Raw genomic sequence first — 24,735 nt, 5'->3', positions numbered from 1 at the left:
TTGGTCTTCCTGGTGTACAGTTCTCCTCAACTCTGCCTGAAATCCTATCCATTAGCGAACTGTTTGGAACGTTATAGGCCTTGTTGGCTCCCCTAATACTCACGTGATGTAGGTTAACAGCATCAACTACACTGGCCTTAATGAGCTTCCATACAAAGAAACAAAATGTTGGGGGATTATTTAAATTGTTAGCTCTTTCATACTTTGCATCATTTGATTGTGTATACGTACCTCAAATATTGGAGGTATCGAATTTTCTTTCGCGAACTATCAAATTCGTGTTGACGGAAAGCTCGATTCAAAATCCCCGGGGTTTTGCACGACAGGGTCTACATGTACGTCATACATTTTTGCACAAAGGCGATTGGTCATTATTTTAATAGTTTTTGTTCATAAATAATACATATTACATAAATTGAGCATTCCGAAGTTTGGGCTACGTCCGAAATGAGTACGGGTTACCATCGTCTTAGAGCGAAAACCCGCTACATTTTCCCATTAGGTCAGCTCAGGTCTGGCCTGGTGCTTATAAAACGTTTAGAGTCTAGACTCGAGACTCTAATAGAGTCTGAGACAGTAACGCCATACAAACTGCATGCGTGTGACGTCACTTGAGATTGAGTCTGGACTCTAAAAGTTTTATAAGCACGGGCCCAGGTCATAGGGTTTAACTTGCCAGAGTACATTTATGAGAGCGTATTTGTCCAAATGTCTGTCTAGCTCTCTTACAGTCAGAGTACTCCGGCTAAGGGTTTAACGTGCACATTCAGAACAAGTTGTAGCGCACGCCTGTCATGGACAGAAAAAGGGTTTGGGGTGGGTGGGAGGAGGCAACACCCAGCGCTCTAGAGGGCGGGGACATTTGTGGTGCTATTGAATTTTGACTATCCCGTAGGATTACGTCAAAAAGGTAAAAAGTTGGGCAAAGTTCTTGAAAGTGATTTTTAACGCATTTTGGATAGGTTCATCGAAAGAGAAAAGGGGAGATAATGCTTAATTTTGATTTAGTTTTCCAAATATTAGCTCCTACTGGAACCGAGTAGCCTATTGGTGAGCGTCGTAGCTCCTACCGGAACAGTGTAGCCTATTGGTGGGCGTCGTAGCTCCTACCGGAACAGTGTAGCCTATTGGTGGGCGTCGTAGCTCCTACCGAAACCGAGGAGCCTATTGATGGGCGTCGTAGCTCCTACCGGAACAGTGTAGCCTATTGGTGGGCGTCGTAGCTACAACCGGAACAGTGTAGCCTATTGGTGGGCGTCGTAGCTCCTACCGGAACAGTGTAGCCTATTGGTGGGCGTCGTAGCTCCTACCGGAACCGAGTAGCCTATTGGTAAGCGTCGTAGCTCCTACCGGAACAATGAAGCCTATTGGTGGGCATCGTAGCTCCTACCGGAACCGAGTAGCCTATTGGTGGGCGTCGTAGCTCCTTCCGGAACAGTGTAGCCTATTGGTGGGCGTCGTAGCTCCTACCGGAACCGTGTAGCCTATTGGTGGGCGTCGTAGCTCCTACCGGAACAGTGTAGCCTATTGGTGGGCGTCGTAGCTCCTACCGGAACAGTGTAGCCTATTGGTGGGCGTCGTAGCTCCTACCGGAACCGAGTAGCCTATTGGTAAGCGTCGTAGCTCCTACCGGAACAATGTAGCCTATTGGTGGGCATCGTAGCTCCTACCGGAACCGAGTAGCCTATTGGTGGGCGTCGTAGCTCCTTCCGGAACAGTGTAGCCTATTGGTGGGCGTCGTAGCTCCTACCGGAACCGTGTAGCCTATTGGTGGGCGTCGTAGCTCCTACCGGAACAGTTAAGCCTATTGGTGGGCGTCGTAGCTCCTACCGGAACCGAGTAGCCTATTGGTGGGCGTCGTAGCTCCTACCGGAACAGTGTAGCCTATTGGTGGGCGTCGTAGCTCCTACCGGAACCGAGTAGCCTATTGGTGAGCGTCGTAGCTCCTACCGGAACAGTGTAGCCTATTGGTGGGCGTCGTAGCTCCTACCGGAACAGTGTAGCCTATTGGTGGGCGTCGTAGCTCCTACCGGAACAGTGTAGCCTATTGGTGGGCGTCGTAGCTCCTACCGGAACAGTGTAGCCTATTGGTGGGCGTCGTAGCTCCTACCGGAACAGTGTAGCCTATTGGTGGGCGTCATAGCTCCTACCGGAACCGAGTAGCCTATTGGTGGGTGTCGTAGCTCCTACCGGAACAGTGTAGCCTATTGGTGGGCGTCGTAGCTCCAACCGGAACAGTGTAGCCTATTGGTGGGCATCGTAGCTCCTACCGGAACAGTGTAGCCTATTGGTGGGCGTCATTGTTGGTCCCCCCCCCCCCCCCAGCTTTAGCCCTTAAAAGGGCTTGATCGGTTAGCTGATCGTACTTTTTACTTTTTTCGTGGTCGGTTGGCAGGGGACAATTGGTGGGAGACTTTTTTTTTCCATTAGTAGCAAAGTACCTTTTACAGCACTTTCCCACAAACAGGATAGAAGGATATGGCTTTTGATATATCAGTTGTACACGATTGCTTTACCTCTGCCTCTGGACTAAAAAACTTTTATTTTGTTTAACACCACCACTAGAGCACATTGACTTATTAACCATTGGCTGTTGGATGTCAAACATTTGTTAATTTCGACATATAGTCTACGAGAGAAAACCCGCTACATTTTGCCATTAGTAGCAAGGAATATTTTAAATGCAACATCCCACGGCCTTTGATATAGCAGTCATGGTGCACTGGATGGAGCGAGAAATAGCTCAATGGCAGGGATCGATCTCAGACCGACCGTGCATTAAGCGAGCTGTTTACCACTGGTATATGTCCAGCCCTACCTCTGAACTAGGTCACGCCCCTTTCCAGCAACATAACCTAGACTTGACATGTCTTTCTCAAATATTAAAAATGGTTTTAGTTCAGACTGAAGTAACTACCGCTGAAGACTGTTCACCATGTTCCTTCTTCCATTATTAACTTAAAGCAACACAACTGAGTTTTTTAAAGGCAAATCCAAGAAACGGGGGAACCAGTCCTGTTTATATGCAATGAATTAAGGTTCAAACACACTGTCATGGACAGAGGATTAGTTGTTGGTGAGAGAGGTTGGTATAGTGGTCTTACAGAGTAGTTGATCTCGCTCTGGGTGGGAGCCGGTACCAGGATGCGAACCAAGTACGTACCAGCCTTAAATCTGATGCTTTACCCACTACACCACAGAGGCCAGTAATTTTTTTCTTTAAAAGCATAAAATCCTCAGGTTTTGAGAGTTTATCAAAAATACTTCAATAAAGCGTGACACTGCTTGTTCTGAATGTAGACCATAAACCTCTTGACACTGGCGTAGAAAGGTGTCAAAAAGTGTGTGTGTGTGTGTGGGGGGGGGGTACAGACACATATATAAATACATGTATAAATATATAAAAACCATCGATGTTGCTACAAAATGTGTGTGTGGCACATGCCCCCTTATCCCTCGCTTCCTATACCAATGAAAGTTCTGCTAAATGGATGTTTTTCTCTGAATAATGAATGAATGAATGAATAACGACACCCCAGCACGAAAAATACATCGGCTATTGGGTGTCAAACTATGGTAATGCAAATAAATAAAGTGATGATCAACATCAATATAAAAATTCAAGGTTTAAACAAAAATAGTGTAAAGAACAGTGTAAAGAACTGTGCAAAAACACAAATATCACAGAATTTTACTCAAAAATGTTACACCCCTGCACCACGGTGAGGTTACAGCACGTGCAGGGGTTCTCTGAATAATTCATAATCCTAAGACTAGCCAAAATAGACCTAATGCAGCAAGGGATCTTTTATATGCACTTTCCCACAGACAGGATAGCACATACCATGGTCTTTGATAAACCAGTCGTGGTGCACTGGCTGATGCGAGAAAACGTCCAAAGGGCCCACCATTGGGGATTGATCCTAGACCGACTGCGCATCACGTGAGCACTGTACCACTGGGCTACATCCAGTCCTACCGATCAGTCAACTATCATTTACTTTTCTACATATGAATGCATGATAAAGAGTTTTCTTGCGATGGCTGCCGTCATGGTGTTAACGTTTCCCTGATCTGTGACCCAAGTCTTTGATATACCAGTCGTGGTAACCAGGATGGAGAAGCTTGAGTCACCTCCAGCCCTACCCCTTATTGATATTGATATGTGACATATGAATATCAATACGAAGTAGGGCTGGAGATGACTTGAGCTATGGCTGGACGAAAAAACAGCCAAATGGGGATCAATCTCACACCGAACGCACATTACCTCTCTAAAACTATATGTCAAAATTATAAAAATTGTATGACATCCAATGGCCAATAATTAATAAATCAATGTGCTCTAGTGATGTCGTTAAAGAGAGTAAACATGAGGTGATTTAGGACCCAGAATCCATATTTTTAATGTATTTTAGTACTATGGAATTGTAAAACAATCGTAAGCTATGACATCATTATGGCGGGTGACATCACTGTCTACGATGAGTTTACGATTCTGTAGTGCTGAGATGGCTTTGAAAAGTTCCGAGACTAGGCCCATATTTTTGAAGCTATCTTAGTGCTAAGAAATCATAAACCCATCATATGCTATGGTGTCACATACAATAGTGATGTCTTAGCTTATGACGGTTTTACGATTTCGTAGTGCTATGGAAACTTCCAAAATCCCTAGCCAGGAACGAAACATATGGAAAACATTGCAGGGTCTTGAAAAAGAGGATTAATTGGAAGATTTTCAATAACATATAATAGGACAGTACTCTGAAACCAAACCTGCACAAACCAAACCTGCTCACACCAAACCAAACCTGCACAATGTGAAACAAGATGACAAAACGAAGTATCCTGCATCATCAAATTTTGTTTAATGTACCATTTTGCCGAGTTGAAAATGATAACAAAAATTCACATAATGTTGCTACAAGATTCTGTACAAAAACCAAGTTCCGAACAGGCGAAAACGAGTCACGTGCGTTATGGGGATTCTGTTAAATATTAATCTGGATTCCATCTGGCAACAAGTTCAAGGGAAGCCATCAAAATCCTCATCAGCGATCTCCTTGGCACTTTCCAACTCCTGCTGTTCTCTCTCGCGACGCTCCTACAAAACAAACAAAAGATATTTCCACTATAGCACGATTTTATCAGCCATGTGTCTAGACCCCGATAATCAGCAACATTCCCAACCATTCCTCAAAGACTATGTCATATTTTTATTTCCATCCCCTGCAATTAAGAAAATGTCCATGACAAAAAAAAAGATGCCATTGAAAAAAACCACCTTGAATATAGTCCAAGGCAAAAAAGATGCCGCGGAGAACTAACAATTCCACGGTCATTGGCGATTGTTGTGGGCAATTGCAAGGATTGTATTCCCAATTTGGCGATTGTTGTGGGCAATTGCATGGATTGTATTCCCAATTTGGGACTGATAAGTGCTGCGGAGAACTAACAATTCCACGGTCATTGGCGATTGTTGTGGGCAATTGCAAGGATTGTATTCCCAATTTGGGACTGATAAGTGCTGCGGAGAACTAACAATTCCACGGTCATTGGCGATTGTTGTGGGCAATTGCATGGATTGTATTCCCAATTTGGGACTGATGTGCTGCAGAGAACTATTCCACGGTCATTGGCGATTGTTGTGGGCCAAGGATTGTATTCCCAATTTGGGACTGATAAGTGCCGTGGAGAACTAACAATTCCACGGTCATTGGCGATTGTTGTGGGCAATTGCAAGGATTGTATTCCCAATTTGGGACTGATAAGTGCCGCGGAGAACTAACAATTCCACGGTCATTGGCGATTGTTGTGGGCAATTGCAAGGATTGTATTCCCAATTTGGGACTGATAAGTGCTGCGGAGAACTAACAATTCCACGGTCATTGGCGATTGTTGTGGGCAATTGCATGGATTGTATTCCCAATTTGGGACTGATAAGTGCTGCAGAGAACTAACAATTCCACGGTCATTGGCGATTGTTGTGGGCAATTGCAAGGATTGTATTCCCAATTTGGGACTGATAAGTGCCGCGGAGAACTAACAATTCCACGGTCATTGGCGATTGTTGTGGGCAATTGCAAGGATTGTATTCCCAACTGATAAGTGCTGCGGAGAACTGGTCATTGGCGAAATGTGTTGTATTCCCAATTTGGGACTGATAATATAAATTCCAATATTGTTGTGGGCAATTGCAAGGGTTGTATTCCCAATTTGGGACTGATAAATTCCCAATCTTAATGTAAATAATATAATTATTTGTTTTTACTATTATACAAAGACACATTTTGAAAACACTTAACAAACACACTTTCCCTTCCCTTAACATTTCATAATGCAAAATAGATGTATTCATTGGAATATTAAACACAAGTACATGCATATTATTACTCTTTTGAACTGTAACTTAGCTTAATAAGATCTTTTGTTTAACACCACCACTAGAGCACACTGATTTTATTAATCACCGGCTACTGGATGTCAAACATTTGTCAAGTCTTACAGAGAAAACCTGCTATATTTTCTATTAGTAGCAAGGGATCTTTTTATATGCACCATCCCACACAGGATAGCACATACCATGTCATTTGATATACCATTCGTGATGCACCAGCTGGAACAAGAAATAGCCAAATGGGCCACCAACAGGGATCGATCCCAGACCAACCATGTATCAAGCGAGTGCTTTAGCACAGGAAGAGTCCGGATGTACAGAAGAGACCAGAAAATACAGATGACACCGGACATACAGAAGAGATCCACCACATATGCTAATATAACCAAATACAGTGAAACCCCACCTAACGACCACCCCGATTCTAAGACCACCCCACTAAACAGACCACTTTTTAGAAGACCGGAATATTTCCTTCATATTTAATAGTAAAAATTACCCGGTATTCAGACCACCCCGCTATTGCGGATTACAACCAGTAAAGTCAGTCCCGATCGTCGTTTTGCGTATATTTCGACCCCGCCAGTGCGACCAAATTACGATATGAATATCTCATATTTGTTCATTCCCAAGGCTGTTCAACAATAACTGATCTAAATTTAATGCTTGCTTTGTTTTAGCCGAGACTGGAACAGGTAACAGGAAGTAAAGTAAACACCAATGTTCTGTCTTTTGAAATGAATTAAAACTGTTAAAGAGAGATACACGTTTAAGTCGTTGAAAAACCGCCCATCGCAATCTGTTCACATAACCAACTTTCAGTTTCCGGAAAACATTGTCAACTGATTAATATTAATGAAGCGATGTAACGCGCTGATTGGCTGCAAGCCAGTCATCAGACTCTAGAGCCGACACTCATTCGGATTATGAGAACAGGCGTTCCACGCGTCAATTAAATAGCATTGTAACCAATAAACTGTCTATACAAATTGCAATAGCCATTCCAGCGGAAAGTCGCTATAATCACGTTTGATGTTGAAAGAAACGATACAGGTCAGAAGTCGGCATGACACGTGTTTAATGCTTATGTACCTGTTGTTTGAAGATACAACCTAAATCTACCGAGTCTAATAAAATGTGTTAATGATAATTAGGACACAATAGAATAAATTTACCGACTAATTCACTAGGAAACAAAAGAAGTGTTGTTATCCTTTATTGAGATGTGTAATGACTGAGGCCACAAAGTGAGTTGTGGGGGGGGGGGGGGGGGGGGGGGGGGGGTGGTGTTATTTGACCCTGTCGAAGTGAGGTAAACGGTAATCACTACGAATGCTGTATTTCTTCCGTTATATCAGCAGAGGTAATATCAACGTTTGAAATGGGAACCCTCAAAAAGGGTAAATCACGCTCTGAATTGACTTTGAAACAAAAAGTTACTTTAATAAATGACAGTCCAGGAAAAAGTCAACGCACGCTTGCAGAGAAATTCGGTATCGGAAAAACGCAAGTACAGTTAATATTGAAAAGAAAGGCAGAGATTTTGGATGGCTACGAGAAAAATAAAGATAATGATCGAAAACGTTTATGTGTACGTTCTTCCGTAGAACAGCTGAATACATTAATGTGGGAATGGTTTCAACGCATGCGCGGTCAAGATGTACCGATTTCAGGCCCCATGTTAAAAATGAAAGCTTTGAAATATGCAACTGAACTTGGAATTGCAGAAAGTGAGTTTAAGGCTTCAAATGGCTGGTTAAACAGATTCAGGCAACGACACATTTACATTGTACATTTCTTTTTTTTTCTTTTTTTTTATCACTTTATACACAACGCAATTAAAATTTTAAAAACCTTCTAAATGTTAGTAATTCGGTAATAGGACCACCCCACTATTAAGACCAATTTTCATAAGTCCCACAGGTGGTCTTAATAGAGGAGTTTCACTGTAGCAACAAGTATTCTCAGAGTACTGCTAAAGCACGTTCAAGCACGCTGTCCTGGACACACACCTCAGCTATCTGGGCTGTCTGTCCAGGACAGTGGGTTATATGTTAGTTGGTTAGGGAGAGAGAAGAGGGTGTAGTGGCCTTACAACTACCCAATGAGCCCTTAAGAACTCGCTTTGGGTGGGAGCCGGTACTGGGCTGCGAACCCTGTACCTATCAGCCTGTAGTCCGATGGCGTAACCACGACACCACTGAGTCCGGTTTCTGCTAAATCAATACATGTCACCTACCTAGACCCAACAAATGTTTAGGCCTCCTAAGTGCAGGGACAACAACTCTTGTGAAAAATGGGTAAATTGTCATGGAAGTCATGATTAAAGGAAACATGTCACGTAAACCATATTTGGCACCAACCATGTACAATTAATTATAAATTGAATCACCTAAAAAAAAAAATTATAAAAAATTAATTACTTAAAATATCTCCATAAAAGAACCCCAGATACGAGCTCTTAGCGGAAATTGCCGATCTTTAATGAGCAGGGCAATCACGAGGTCCGTGACGTCAGAGACGCGTCGCTTGATCTGAAGCCTTACACTTAAAAGCATTAGTCCGTACCACTCATAAAGAATCTAAGACTTGCACAGCTTACCAAAACAATGAGTGTTCGTTCGCAAAACGTTTTGCCGTATCAATATGAGCTGTTAGTAAATGAAGAAAGACACACATTTACTTACAACAGTGATACTGAAGAAAAAACGGATAGCGAGTCGGAGGGTGGAGAAACTGATGGTGCCAGACCAGACCGGTCGACCAATTTACAGCCCGGAGCCCGAAAGCAACCCGGAGACAAAACCAAAACTCGGATGCTAATGCCGAGGTGTATACTGTTCATATTTAGCATAAAGATACACCTCGATATGATGTATTTAAATATGTAAAAAATATAAATGTAGGACAAAAATTTTTGGGTGTTTTTTAAAAGAAAATGTCGCATTTTTATGTTCGGGCTGTACATAATGAAATCTGTATGCACAGTGTAAACAAACGCTCTAATTTACGACAAGGCGCTTCACTTTCATTAACCTGGCTTGTAAAACAACATAAATGACTTGAGAGTATAATCAACTTTTAAACTAAATATATTTCTATTTGCATCAATAGAACGAAATGGGGTTATAGTATTTTTCTCTCATAAAAAAAAGTAGCATATTATTAGGCCTATTGGTAGGGTGCGTTAGAGTAAAAACGACCACTCACGATACCCAAGTGATAATTTTCTTTTCTTTGGTACTACGTAATTGGTCAGTTTTGTAATTTTAGATGGGAAAGTCTACTTAATCAAGGGTTTTACAGCATTATTTACAGTAATGAAGCAGGGCGGCTGATAATGTCTATTAACATTGTACTATAGTCGCGACAGGTTACGCCACAATACCCTGTGATCTTAAAAAAACTGGCACGTATTTTGTACGTATGTCTAGACCGTGGTAATCACTTACCTGGTCGATACCCTGCAATATACACCTGCCAATCAGGAATCACATGTGCAGGCCACGGAAAGAAAGGACCAATTAACTAAAACAACACTCCGATTCTCAAGTCAGCCCGTGGATGAAACATAATAGTTATTTCGACACCGACAGTAGTGGGTTTTTTTGTATTGAACTTCGTGTTGCTTTGGGGCTTCGGAACGTTTTTGTGACGTATTCCGCCCGAAGATTAAAAACATTATTTAAAATTATTATTGTTTTCTACACGTTTTTTAAAAAGATATTTAAATACATCGTACTGAGATGTATCCTCATGCCAAATCCCATGTTTGTATATGCCATATTTAATTACTTATTGACGTTTCCTTCTTTGGACGGTGAATACAGATTTTGTTATGTAGGCCTACAGCCCTAACATGAAAAATCTATTTTTTTCCAAAAAAATAAATAAATAAAAAATTCTACATTTTTGTTTTAACATATATAAATACATCATGCTGAGGTGTATCTTTGTGCCAAATATGTACAATGTACACCTCGGCATTCGCAACCGAGTACTGTTTTTGTCTCCGGGTAACGTTCGGGCTCCGAGCTGTAATTAGGCTGACACCAAAGTACTATGCGGTGTTGGTGTCCAATCTTTTCTTTTGCGATAAAATACACGCGTCTTTCTTCGGATACAATCCTTTGGAAAACCATAAAAAGACAATCCCGATCGTTTAAACTGTTTATTTTTACACCCAAAGGCCGCGCAGTACGGCACTGTTGGACTGAAAAGATCGTAAGCCCCTTACTCCATATATAAACAGTTAACAACAATGGAAGAGTACAGCGGCTCTGACGTCACTTCCCTTTTTTCCGAACGCTCACGAAGAAATATGCATAAATCGTACTTTGATACTGATTAGCGTAATTTCTTAATTTTAAGTTAACTACACGTATTTTATTGTTATAAAGTTATTTGTATATTATTTTTATATCATTTTTCTTTTAAAATGAGCTATAATATGGTCTCGTGTCATGTTTCCTTTAAGTTTCAGCGTAGGTTTCTCGACACAGATGACTTCTGGGTGAGAGTTCATTCATCACGGTCCACTATAGTTCCTAAAACTTGTGACATATGTTGTGGTTCACATACTCACTTCTAGGAAATGGTGAAGAATTAAAACAATTTGTATGTTTAATGGTAAGCCTTCTGGCTGGAGTTTGCCATGTTATTTTTTAATATTGTGTATTGACTTTTTGGGACATGGATGTATAGTGGCAGAGACATCTGGAGTGAATCGGTTAATGAACCACTTGTTCGGACCGGTACTACAGCCAGATGTGGTAATTTAGCAAAAACTGAGATGGAAATGTCCTCAATTTTAGAGTGAAAAAAAAGAGCTTATATAATATATGTTTGCAATGGTGTATGTTGTTAGTGCCAACGAGAACCCGTTCTATTGGCAATCTTCATTTGAAGTTGGGCAATTTCACATGGGTGTCAATGGCAGATGACATCCGTGTAGTGAGACCTTAATATCAAGGGGGATTGTGAAAACTAATTTTTATATCGCCTTAGTTCAAGGGCCATTACTCTGTGAAAAATGTATAAACTGACATGATAGTAAAGTTTGATCTATAACAGAACTTAATAAAGCTTCACACAAAATTTCGCCTCACTATCTTGAGGCATTGCGAAAACAAATGTCCAGAAAACTATATGAGAGACAGACAGACAGACAGATGGAGACGAAACCTGTATTTTTGCTCACTGGAATGAATTAGCCAGCTTCTGCATGGTGCTAGATAAATCTTTCTTGTCACTGGACAGGGTTATCCAGCTTTTGCATGGTGCTAGATAAATCTTTCTTGTCACTGGACAGGGTTATCCAGCTTCTGCATGATGCTAGATAAATCTTTCTTGCCACTGGACAGGGTTATCCAGCTTCTGCATGATGCTAGATAAATCTTTCTTGCCACTGGACAGGGTTATCCAGCTTCTGCATGATGCTAGATAAATCTTTCTTGTCACTGGACAGGGTTATCCAGCTTCTGCATGATGCTAGATAAATCTTTCTTGTCACTGGACAGGGTTATCCAGCTTCTGCATGATGCTAGATAAATCTTTCTTGTCACTGGACAGGGTTATCCAGCTTCTGCATGATGCTAGATAAATCTTTCTTGTCACTGGACAGGGTTATCCAGCTTCTGCATGATGCTAGATAAATCTTTCTTGTCACTGGACAGGGTTATCCAGCTTCTGCATGATGCTAGATAAATCTTTCTTGTCACTGGACAGGGTTATCCAGCTTCTGCATGATGCTAGATAAATCTTTCTTGTCACTGGACAGGGTTATCCAGCTTCTGCATGATGCTAGATAAATCTTTCTTGTCACTGGACAGGGTTATCCAGCTTCTGCATGATGCTAGATAAATCTTTCTTGTCACTGGACAGGGTTATCCAGCTTCTGCATGATGCTAGATAAATCTTTCTTGTCACTGGACAGGGTTATCCAGCTTCTGCATGATGCTAGATAAATCTTTCTTGTCACTGGACAGGGTTATCCAGCTTCTGCATGATGCTAGATAAATCTTTCTTGTCACTGGACAGGGTTATCCAGCTTCTGCATGATGCTAGATAAATCTTTCTTGTCACTGGACAGGGTTATCCAGCTTCTGCATGATGCTAGATAAATCTTTCTTGTCACTGGACAGGGTTATCCAGCTTCTGCATGATGCTAGATAAATCTTTCTTGTCACTGGACAGGGTTATCCAGCTTCTGCATGATGCTAGATAAATCTTTCTTGTCACTGGACAGGGTTATCCAGCTTCTGCATGATGCTAGATAAATCTTTCTTGTCACTGGACAGGGTTATCCAGCTTCTGCATGATGCTAGATAAATCTTTCTTGTCACTGGACAGGGTTATCCAGCTTTTGCATGATGCTAGATAAATCTTTCTTGTCACTGGACAGGGTTATCCAGCTTCTGCATGATGCTAGATAAATCTTTCTTGTCACTGGACAGGGTTATCCAGCTTCTGCATGATGCTAGATAAATCTTTCTTGTCACTGGACAGGGTTATCCAGCTTTTGCATGATGCTAGATAAATCTTTCTTGTCACTGGACAGGGTTATCCAGCTTTTGCATGATGCTAGATAAATCTTTCTTGTCACTGGACAGGGTTATCCAGCTTCTGCATGATGCTAGATAAATCTTTCTTGCCACTGGACAGGGTTATCCAGCTTTTGCATGATGCTAGATAAATCTTTCTTGTCACTGGACAGGGTTATCCAGCTTTTGCATGATGCTAGATAAATCTTTCTTGTCACTGGACAGGGTTATCCAGCTTCTGCATGATGCTAGATAAATCTTTCTTGTCACTGGACAGGGTTATCCAGCTTCTGCATGATGCTAGATAAATCTTTCTTGTCACTGGACAGGGTTATCCAGCTTCTGCATGATGCTAGATAAATCTTTCTTGTCACTGGACAGGGTTATCCAGCTTCTGTATGATGCTAGATAAATCTTTCTTGTCACTGGACAGGGTTATCCAGCTTCTGCATGATGCTAGATAAATCTTTCTTGTCACTGGACAGGGTTATCCAGCTTCTGCATGATGCTAGATAAATCTTTCTTGTCACTGGACAGGGTTATCCAGCTTCTGCATGATGCTAGATAAATCTTTCTTGTCACTGGACAGGGTTATCCAGCTTTTGCATGATGCTAGATAAATCTTTCTTGTCACTGGACAGGGTTATCCAGCTTCTGCATGATGCTAGATAAATCTTTCTTGTCACTGGACAGGGTTATCCAGCTTCTGCATGATGCTAGATAAATCTTTCTTGTCACTGGACAGGGTTATCCAGCTTTTGCATGATGCTAGATAAATCTTTCTTGTCACTGGACAGGGTTATCCAGCTTTTGCATGATGCTAGATAAATCTTTCTTGCCACTGGACAGGGTTATCCAGCTTCTGCATGATGCTAGATAAATCTTTCTTGCCACTGGACAGGGTTATCCAGCTTTTGCATGATGCTAGATAAATCTTTCTTGTCACTGGACAGGGTTATCCAGCTTTTGCATGATGCTAGATAAATCTTTCTTGTCACTGGACAGGGTTATCCAGCTTTTGCATGATGCTAGATAAATCTTTCTTGTCACTGGACAGGGTTATCCAGCTTCTGCATGATGCTAGATAAATCTTTCTTGTCACTGGACAGGGTTATCCAGCTTCTGCATGATGCTAGATAAATCTTTCTTGTCACTGGACAGGGTTATCCAGCTTCTGCATGATGCTAGATAAATCCGTCTGACCCGAGGGCTACACGATTTCTACATACGAGTGACGTCATAACTCATGCTTTACGACGATTGACGTCAGAACTCGTGGTTTACGAAATTCTGTTTGCAACTTCACGTTGTATCATTGTTTTAAAATTAATATTTTCAACTTTATATTTATTGGTAAGTTGTTACATTTTTATGTTGTTGCATAATGTGGATTATATTTCCCCTGTGTATGATTAAATGTGTTTGTAGGTGAAATGTTTATGAATCGTTCTACAATAAACAAACCGTAGGTTACAAAATTAATGTTTTGTTACTGTAAGTAAATGCGCAAGAAAAAGAATCAATCACCGTTGTGAGGTATAAATAACGGCAATTCCAACACTTGGGACAAATTGTTTTTGTAAGGGTCTTGGTAAGCCTTGGCCCTCACAAAAAACATTTCTGTCCCGAGGGTTGGAATTGCCGTATCTATATCTCACAACGGTGATAGATTCTTTTAGTCCCTTCTGGTTGGATCAATAAAGAATGGACTAACAAGCTAATCTTTTATATATACTGATAGAATGAAATAAGGGATCCCATACATACAGACATCATATAGAGAGTGCAACCCAAACCATAATTCATGGTGTCAGGAAACTGACCGTGTTACTGGCAGCCATTTCCACATAATTAGCATTCACTCACACATTATTACATCTTCGGGTTACATACAGACATCATATATAGAGTGCAACCCAAACCATAATTCATAGTATCAGGAAACTGACCGTGTTACTGGCAGCCATTTCCACAGAATCGGCATTCACTCACACATTACAGCTTTGGGTTATACACCGATATTACTACAGTAGTAATTCATTAAAATATGGTTTCATTTCAAAGTGTTTCCTTAATTCTTTCAATCAGTATACATTTTCCCCAAGACAGCACACATTTATTTTATTTTCAGGACGTATTGAAGATTTGTATGAATATCTAACCTCGGCCGATTCCAAATCCTTGTTGTAAGACTTCGGTGGGAATCTCATTGCCTGAAAACAGAAATAAAAAACTAGTTCAGTAAACACACAGACATAATATGTTTTGTTTAACGACACCACTAGAGCACATTGATTAATTAATCATAGTCTATTGGATGTCAAACATTTGGTATTTCTGACTCGTAGTCATCAATGGAAACCCCGCTACATTTTTCTTAATGCAGCAAGGCATCTTTTATATGCACTTTCCCAATGACAGGAAAGCACATACCACAGCCTTTGACTAGTTGTGGTGCACTGGTTGGAACGAGAAAACCTCCAATCAGTTGAATGGATCCACCGAGGTAGTTTGATCCTGCAACGCAAGCACGTCAAGTGAGCACTCAACCGACTGAGCCAAATCGTGCCCCTGTACACACAGAGATTCTATGGAATGACATTTAATAGTCACTCACACTTACTGGTTTGCGTTGTACATTTTCCATGAGGCACGCAATGCCAGGGCTAGCTATGCCAAGCACGTCAAGCGAGCACTCAACCGACTGAGCCAAATCGTGCCCCTGTACACACACACACAGAGATTCTATGGAATGACATTTAAGAGTCACTCACACTTACTGGTTTGCGTTGTACATTTTCCATGTGGCACGCAATGCCAGGGCTAGCTATGCCAAGCACTCAACCGAATGAGCCAAATCATGCCCCTGTACACACACACACACACACAGAGATTCTATGGAATGACATTTAAGAGTCACTCACACTTACTGGTTTGTGTTGTACATTTTCCATGAGGCACGCAATGCCAGGGTTAGCTGTGCCAATCGCCAAATTTGGGGTATGAAAACAAAATATCATCCGCAAACTGTGTGAATCTGTGAAACTGTTCTCACATAAACTTGCAGATTCTTTTTTTTAAAGTTATACCCCGATGAACGTAAAAAAAATAACAGACAATACTTATAATTAAATTTGAAACATACTTATTGATAATAACACATTTTATTTTGAATTATGTTTTGGTTCTTAAACAATAGCGCTCAGTAAAACAAATGAATGAATGAATGTTTATTGACATCCCAACACTAAAAATACAGATTGGGTACTGGGTATCAAACATAGGTAAGTATATGAAATAAATATTTTCATTAACAATATAAATTGTATAAAAATTATGTAAACACAGTGTAAAGAGCTGTCAATAGAAATATGTAAAGTAAATTAAAACTTTTTGTACAATGCAAACTTGAGGGCAAGTATACCTGAAATAATTCAAATTAAAAAGTACCAACATAGCGTGACATCATCAGCTAGCCTATGAAATTCCCATAAAACATTATATTTACATTAATTGAATTTAACATTAACAATCTTGCGATGCTACCATGGGATGACGTTAAACTGTAATGAAGGTAATGGAAATTTAATTATATCAAGCTGAAATGTTTTTATTTAAAAAAAAATCTGACAGTGTTCCTGACTCACCTTCACGGAGTGGTTGTGAATGTCGAGACAGAAGCTGATTCTCTGGTGAAATGCTGTCATTGGCTCCTTCGTCGTGTAAATATCTACCGTTTCCTTCGACTGGACGTAACCCTTCTCGTGGTCAATCGTGGCCTCGATCACACCGTCTCGGATAGTCTGGGGGGATAAATAAATGTATTATCCATGTAGTTCAAGATATACAGGGAAATATAACCAGTATTACACATGTGTCATAATGATTTATATCACCCTGGGGGGATAAATAGAGAATTCGTCACGAGTATTTTTTAATATGGAAAATATCAACCGAGTCTATGTTAATCGGTATTTGTCGAGGCTCTGCCGATTAACTAGACGAGGTTGATATTTTACATATTAAAAAACACGAGTAGTGAATTCTATAACACTTCAAAAATAACATTTTAATTAAATTTTTGTTAAATCACAGTACTAAAATCACAGCCATCGGTAATATGACGTCATCCTGATTGGGACACATTAGTTTGACGTCACGGATTTTAAACAAATCTTTGAAAACGTTGGCCTTGTTGGCTTGTAAGCAAATGACCCATCCACAGCAACACAATACATAGAGACCTTGCAAATTTGCATACCATTAGAGAGAGAGAGAGAGAGAGAGAGAGAGAGAGAGAGAGAGAGAGAGAGAGAGAGAGAGAGAGAGAGAGAAGAGAAAGAGAGAGAGAGAGAGAGAGATCGACAGTAACATACAGGTATACTGACCTTTGCGACAATGTACTCTGCATCCTCGGGACTGTCGAGTGAGAGTTTGTGCGCGATGTCGCTGAGTGAGATGCGGGAGTACGACAGACTGATCATCCTGACGCCCGTCTTGATGACGTTGTGGCGCAGGCGGATTATCAACTTGTAGGTGTCCTCCGCCTGGAACTTGGTGCCGAACTTGGCGAGAACCTCATTGAACCGCAGCAGGTTGCCCATCCTCACGGCTGGCAACAAGAACACAATTAGAAATTAGTTTGTTGGTTTGGTTTAAACGACACCATTAGTGAAGTGGGCGAGATGTAGTAGTAGGATCGATTCCCATCGGTGGGCCCATTGCTCCACAGCTAATGTAACAAAGGCTGTGGTATGTACTACCCTGTGCGGCTAGAATGAAAAATAGCCCAATGGGCCCACCGACCCCTCATGAAGCGAGCGGTTTACCACTGGGCTACTACGTCTGACCCCTTTTTTAAGTACAGAAACAATATACCTTGAGTGAGTTAAAAGTTCCGCCCCTTTGTTGAGTACAGTAACAATGTACCTTGAGTGAGTTGAAAGTCCCGCCCCTTTGTTGAGTACAGTAACGATCTTCCCGCCCCTTTGTTGAGTACAGTAACAATGTACCTTGAGTGAGTTGAAAGTTCCTCCCCTTTGTTGAGTACAGTAACAATGTACCTTGAGTGAGTTGAAAGTCCCGCCCCTTTGTTGAGTACAGTAACGATCTTCCCGCCCCTTTGTTGAGTACAGTAACGATATACCTTGAGTGAGTTGAAAGTTCCGCCCCTTTGTTGAGTACAGTAACAATGTACCTTGAGTGAGTTGAAAGTTCCGCCCCTTTGTTGAGTACAGTAACGATCTTCCCGCCCCTTTGTTGAGTACAGTAACAATGTACCTTGAGTGAGTTGAAAGTCCCGCCCCTTTGTTGAATACAGTAACGATCTTCCCGCCCGTTTGTTGAGTACAGTGACGATATACCTTGAATGAGTTGAAAGTTCCTCCCCTTTGTTGAGTACAGTAACGATATACCTTGAGTGAGTTGAAAGTCCCGCCCCTTTGTTGAGTACAGTAACGATATATCTAGAGTGAGTTGAAAGTTCCTCCCCTTTGTTGAGTACAGTAACGATATACCTTGAGTGAGTTGAAAGTCCCGCCCCTTTGTTGAGTACAGTAACGATATACCTAGAGTGAGTTGAAAGTCCCCCCCCTTTGTTGAGTACAGTAACGATATACCTTGAGTGAGTTGAAAGTCCTACCCCTTTATTGAGTACAGTAACGATATACCGTGAGTGAGTTGAAAGTTCCACCCCTTTGTTGAGTACAGTAACGATATACCTTGAGTGAGTTGAAAGTCCTACCCCTTTATTGAGTACAGTAACGATATACCTTGAGTGAGTTGAAAGTCCTACCCCTTTATTGAGTACAGTAACGATATACCTTGAGTGAGCTGAAAGTATGGTGCCAGAGTTTTCCTCATCGTCGGCTGTCGAAACGTGTATCTGTCGGGGATCTCGCCTAGCAACAACTCAACGGTGATGGCCAATCGCTGTACAGTCTGTTTAAAGCCGACCGCCGAGTGCTGGGGTGCCTTTCTCATTGCCTGCAGCAGATGTTTGTGCGCTGCCGAGTATTCCAGCTGTGCAGATTTTATTTTTCCTGAAATTAAAACACAAACATCTCAGCCCTTAAATTTCTGTCGTAAGATGAGCTAATTTTCCAGGGTGGACGTCTTCGAGAGTTTGGGATTTCAGATAACAGACAGTCTTCGATATACCGGTTGTGGGGCACTGGTTGAGATGGGAAAAACCCAAATGGGTCCCCCTTGCCAGGTTCAATCCTATGACCGAAGCACTAATGACTAACTAAATCCCACCCTTAGAGGTAGTACTAAACCAAATAACTTCCAGCTGGGTCAAAGTTCGAGGTACACCAACTTTTGATAGAGAAGTTAACACCACAAGTTCTGTGATTGGTGATAAATGTGAGTGTGTCGGTTGTAAAAAAAAAAGTTTTATCTGTGCATAAAATGTATGCAATTTTATTTCATCTAGTACCACTGTGTCAAGTAGCCGTGTGCTTGAAACATGTATGGGATAACTGTAAAAAAAGAGAAGAGTACTCAAATTTTGCGTGGAACTAGGGTAGACATAGATGCTACCCATTATGTCGATTGAAGGCAGGAGTTCAAGCAACATATGTTACTATTGTTTTCTATCGGATTTGGTAGTATAAACCATATAAAAGAATCCATCAGTGCAATGAAAATACTACTTAATACTTATATGTTAAGAATCTCCTCATTTAAAACAATGTTTATACATGAGAGAGAGAGAGAGAGAGAGAGAGAGAGAGAGAAAGAGAGAGACGCACCTAAATAATAGAGAAATCTCGCACTAAGAAACACACCTAAATAATAGAGAAATCTCGCACTAAGAAACGCGCCTAAATAATAGAGAAATCTCGCACTAAGAAACGCACCTAAATAATAGAGAAATCTTGCACTAAGAAACGCACCTAAATAATACAGAAATCTGGCCCACTCATTGTTGGACGACAGTTCTGGGAAGGTCGACTTGGACACGAGTTTATCAGCCTGCTCGTACAGACTGTAATGGAGGTAATTTCTCAGCAACAAGTTGATCAGCGTGGCCTGACCCTCCGAATCAGATCGCAGCGTCGCTGTTCGAAGTCTAGCGTGAAGGAATCTGAAAAGATTTATTTCATTTCTTGGTTTTATAAAGTCCTACTAATAAAAATATACCGAAGCATTATTTGCTACACATCATGAAAAATCCCTGGAAGGAAAAGTTAAAAGTTTGCTTTCTTTAACAACACCACCTCAAAATGACATAAATAGATAATGTATTTAAAAACGACATCTGTATATTTAACGAGTTTCCAGAATTTACCTCATACGAAACTTGGCCATGAATAAACCAGGGGTGGGAATTGATGAACTGTAAAAAAGAGGAAATCTAGAGGGGTCCAGGAAATTCTTGAAATCCTAGGTTAAAATCCGTGCCATCCGACACATTTTCGAGGAAAGGATGATCAAAATGCGAGGAAACACAATGTTCTACGAGAGGAAAACAGCTGATCCGAGGAGAATTCCCACCCCTGATAAACTCAAGGTGAGCTGAAGCTCTCTCTTCTGAAATGGTGCCAGGCGAGCAATCACACATTAAGTTTATATATTATACTCCCTGATTCTGTCACCCCCCTTTATTTAGAATGCATCATACTCCCTGATTCTGTCCCCTGTACTTAGAATAAATCATACTCCCTGATTCTGCCCCATCTCCCCCTTTATTTAGAATGCTTCATACTCCCTGATTCTGTCCCCCCTTATTTAGAACGCTTCATACTCCCTGATTCTGTCCCCCCTTATTTAGAATGCATCATACTCCCTGATTCTGCCCCCCCCCCCATTTAGAATGCATCATACTCCCTGATTCTGCTCCATCTCCGACCTTTACTTAGAATGCTTCATACTCCCCGATTCTGTCCCCCCTCATTTAGAATGCATCATACTCCCTGATTCTGCCCCCCCCCCCATTTAGAATGCATCATACTCCCTGATTCTGCCCCCTCCCCTTTATTTAGAATGCATCATACTCCCTGATTCTGCCCCTCCCCCGTTTAGAATGTATCATACTCCCTGATTCTGCCCTCCCCCCACATATTTAGAATGCACCGTACTCCCTGATTCTGTCAAGTTGGTTAGTGAGTTCGTAGGATCTCGAGTAGTAGAAGTAGCACTTGGCCGCCAGCGTATCCAGTGTGCGTCTGTTGTGCTGACCAATCTTCTTCATAAGTAGGTCAGAGCACTTGGCCGCCTGCAACATGGAAACGTAAGACTGTATATCAGGAAATGTTAGCAAGCATAAAATATTAGCGAATTTAGCGAGGCCTTACAAAAACGCTAATATTTCATGACGCTAAATTTAAGACATTAAAAGAAAATCAAACAAAACTCTCAAAGAACCGAGGCAATAAACAAACATGCATCGCATAAACGGTTTCGAGAATAAATAACACTCCACTACTGTCAAAGCCTGGGTACTGTGGCATACAAAACAGAACAATGTCTATAACACTTAGGAACACACATAGTACATGTACAGGGTTGAAAAAATCCTGTACCCGGACGCCCGAGTTAACAGATTTCACGACCGGGCAACCAGTTTCGCCTATGACATAAACCCGGCAGGCTACAGGGAGAAAAAAAAACCCAAAAACCCCCACCTATAATATAATTTTAAAAACCACCCCAATACCCCTTCTCAAGCAAAATATTTGAAATTACTATTCAATTACCACTGACCGCTAATCCACATGCTCACGTGAACTAAGCAAACTTCAATCAGTCACCAGCCATACGATTTGGACATCGCAAAAGCAATAAATGCAATGCACCGCGTTTTTTTTTTTACAGTAATGATTGCAAACAAGTGAACATAAATAAATATGAAAAACCGGTTATGTAATGTGTCATATACATAACCTGTTTTTCATATTTATTTTAAAATTAATTATTTATTTTGTCATCGAACTGTCTGTATGTCAATGGTAATACTTCATTGTACCGGGCCCAGTCACTGTTGATTAACGATAAGCTCCAGTGCACCGGCAATTCCGGCTCCGAAAACATTTTGTCAGAGATTAACTGAACACACAACATGCTGTTGATTAAACAATAAGGATAGCAAACAACAATAATTAGTTTGCATGTATAGAACTACAATGTTTTTCCTAAATTTCAGTTGACGGTAAGCAGCTTCACTTGATGTTTGAGGCCATTTATAACCGGAAATAATGTACATTGCGTGACCGAAAAATTAAGGTTTTGAATGTTTGATATGCTGACCTTCGCTAAAGTTTTATGTCGCTAATAGGTCACTATTATGGATTCCACTAAAATTTAAGGCAAATAATATTTTATGATTTACAGTATATTATTTAACCTTTAGACTACTGGATAAATTTTTGACAAAAACCACATTGAGTGGGTACAAATTTATAATTTTTATTCACATATATTCACTTGAATGTTTTATAAATACATAAAATAAAGTTCATATTTTAATCTGTAAATATTATTTTTGTGTATTTTTCTAATTTTTATATTTTAGATCAGTTGATTAAAATCAGGCAAAATTTTTTTTAAATCGGGTTTACTTATGGGCATTTGTGGCCAGCTGTCCAGTATCTATGTCCATTATTCCCCATAACAATGACTTTTTGACCAAAATATATATAAAAAAAAAAACCGAACTCCGATTCATATCCAAATATTTGGTGATTTTTGTTGTTGGTAAAACAATCAAAATAGCTGTAACAATCAGCTATCGATCCCTGAAAATGACCGCGACTTGCCGCCATTGTTGTCAAGCGAAAATACTTGCTGAAAAACTGAAAATTAAAAAATTTTAAAAATAGAAGCTGAGTTGTCTTCAGTTTCCTGTTAATAAATGGTTTACGGTGAGTGTTGTGTGAAAAACGGCGTGAAATATGAATTAGGGAATGCACTGTATACAGTATGTCGACTGGGGTGATGTCGGATGAGATATCTCACCTGCAGTAGTCAGAAGGTTAAGAAAACTCAGTTTGAAAGATGGAATAATAAAACAAAAAAATAGTGAAAACCAAACTTGCAGGCAGCTGATTAACGTCTTAGGAAGTAAAACATGGCATGCTGTTTTTATTATTTAGATAGCAGGTCAAAAGAGAAATATGTACGGCTAAGAAAATGAGCATTCTGAGTCGGAAGGTATTGCTAAAGCAACAAATGTTGCCTACCGAGTCAAACAAAGTTTTATATCTCCAAAATTCAGTGAAAAATTATCATGATGTTAAATGTGATCTGTAACAGAACCTCATAAAGCTATATACAAAATTTATCTAATATCTTTCTTCAGGCAATGGTTAAAAAAAAAAAAAAAGTAAGAAAAACTAATTTTTACATAGGTTCAAGGGGCATAACTCTGTGAAAAACTACCATGATATTAAACGTGATTTGTAACAGAACATGATAAAGCTTTATACAAAATTTTATCTCATGTTGCCAGTTCATGCTCTGCTCTTTTCGATTAGCAGCAAGGGATCTTTTATATGCACCATCCTATAGACAGGATAGCACATACCACAGCCTTTGATATACCAGTGCTCTGCAGAAAATGCTGTATGAAATGGGGGAGGTGGTGTCTACATACAGTATCCTGACAGCAGCTCTGACACCAAGTCTGTCGCCATTGGTCAGTTCTCCACCAACTTCAGAGCTGAAACCTGCGCCTTACTTCATGCTGCTCAGATCCTGAATGGAAGAGACGACCCATTTTCTCACACAGTCTTCCTCACTGATTGCCGAGCCCTTCTCCAGTCTTCAGTCCACACAGATAGACCAGATCCTCCAGGATACCAGAAGGGAAATGCAAACACTGGGCTCCAAAACAAAACTGGTGTTACAGTGGATCCCCTTCCACTGTGGTGTTATGGGAAATGAAAAAGCTGACAAGACTCTCCAAGCTGGGTTGCAAACAGGAGCAAACAGCCCACCAGATATCATATGGTGAAGTCAAGACCCTTCTAAAAAACCATTTCAAAAACATGTGGAGGCAGCGTCTGCAGATAGGGCCTGAAAGGAATGGCATCTACCAGCTGAACAGGTCACAACAGGTCACCATCTTCAGGCTGAGAACAGGATATTGTCAGCTCCTCTCGCATCTCTTCAGGCTGAAAATCTCTCACACGGACGAGTGCCCATGTGGCACTGGTCCACAGACACCAGCCCACATTCTCCAATCCTGTCCCACCTTCGACAGCAAACGTGGCCCAGTGCAGTGGACCTAAGGGAGAAGCTGTGGGGACCGGCGACGTCGCTAAGGCTGACTGCGGACTTCGTCCACAATACCGGACTACCCATCTAACATGGCCGGGATCGAAGAAGAAGATGTATCAGTTGTGGGGCACTGGATGGAGCAAGAAATTGCCTGATGGGCCCACTCACAGGGATCGATCCCAAAATAAAAACGCATCAAGCGAGCACTTTACCACTGGGCTACATTGAGATACAAATGGCACTTTTGTGCTGTTGGATAAAAATTATTGCTTCAGGTAAAGCTTCTCAGTGACAGTAAAATGTATACACTTTTAAAAAAATTGACATAGCAGGCTCAGAATTGCCATCGGTGAGCCATTTCACCCAAAGTAATTAAAAACAAAATTGCCGCGGGTGACAAATTCACAAATTTGAGCCCTGGAAAGGTTACTTTGCTAGATTGAGATATACTGCCTATGTAATAATATTAAACACTGGTAGATAATTTACACCAGGTGTATGCATTTTCCTATTGTTGAGGAGCTTTACCCAGTGGCAAAAAAGTGTCGTCGGTGACGCTCCCGACCTACGGTA

General features: G+C 40.9%; 1 protein-coding gene across 1 annotated transcript in view; it reads right to left on the bottom strand.

Moving 5' to 3' along the window:
- Positions 1–4,848: 4,848 nt before the first annotated feature.
- The window catches only part of LOC121385009 (26S proteasome non-ATPase regulatory subunit 3-like), a 39,288-nt gene continuing 19,401 nt past the window's right edge, over positions 4,849–24,735 (bottom strand). The window contains exons 5-11 of the mRNA XM_041515537.1: positions 21,024–21,160; positions 19,839–20,029; positions 18,762–18,980; positions 17,328–17,551; positions 16,587–16,742; positions 15,102–15,152; positions 4,849–5,104 (exon numbers count right to left, since the gene is read on the bottom strand). Coding sequence (XP_041371471.1) covers positions 5,027–5,104; positions 15,102–15,152; positions 16,587–16,742; positions 17,328–17,551; positions 18,762–18,980; positions 19,839–20,029; positions 21,024–21,160 — 1,056 coding nt within the window. The 3' untranslated portion in view covers positions 4,849–5,026. The remainder of the gene's footprint in view (positions 5,105–15,101; positions 15,153–16,586; positions 16,743–17,327; positions 17,552–18,761; positions 18,981–19,838; positions 20,030–21,023; positions 21,161–24,735) is intronic.

This window comes from Gigantopelta aegis, chromosome 11, assembly GCF_016097555.1.
Source record: "Gigantopelta aegis isolate Gae_Host chromosome 11, Gae_host_genome, whole genome shotgun sequence".
Lineage (NCBI taxonomy): Eukaryota > Metazoa > Mollusca > Gastropoda > Neomphalida > Peltospiridae > Gigantopelta > Gigantopelta aegis.
This window is presented reverse-complemented; position numbering and strand designations above follow the sequence as displayed.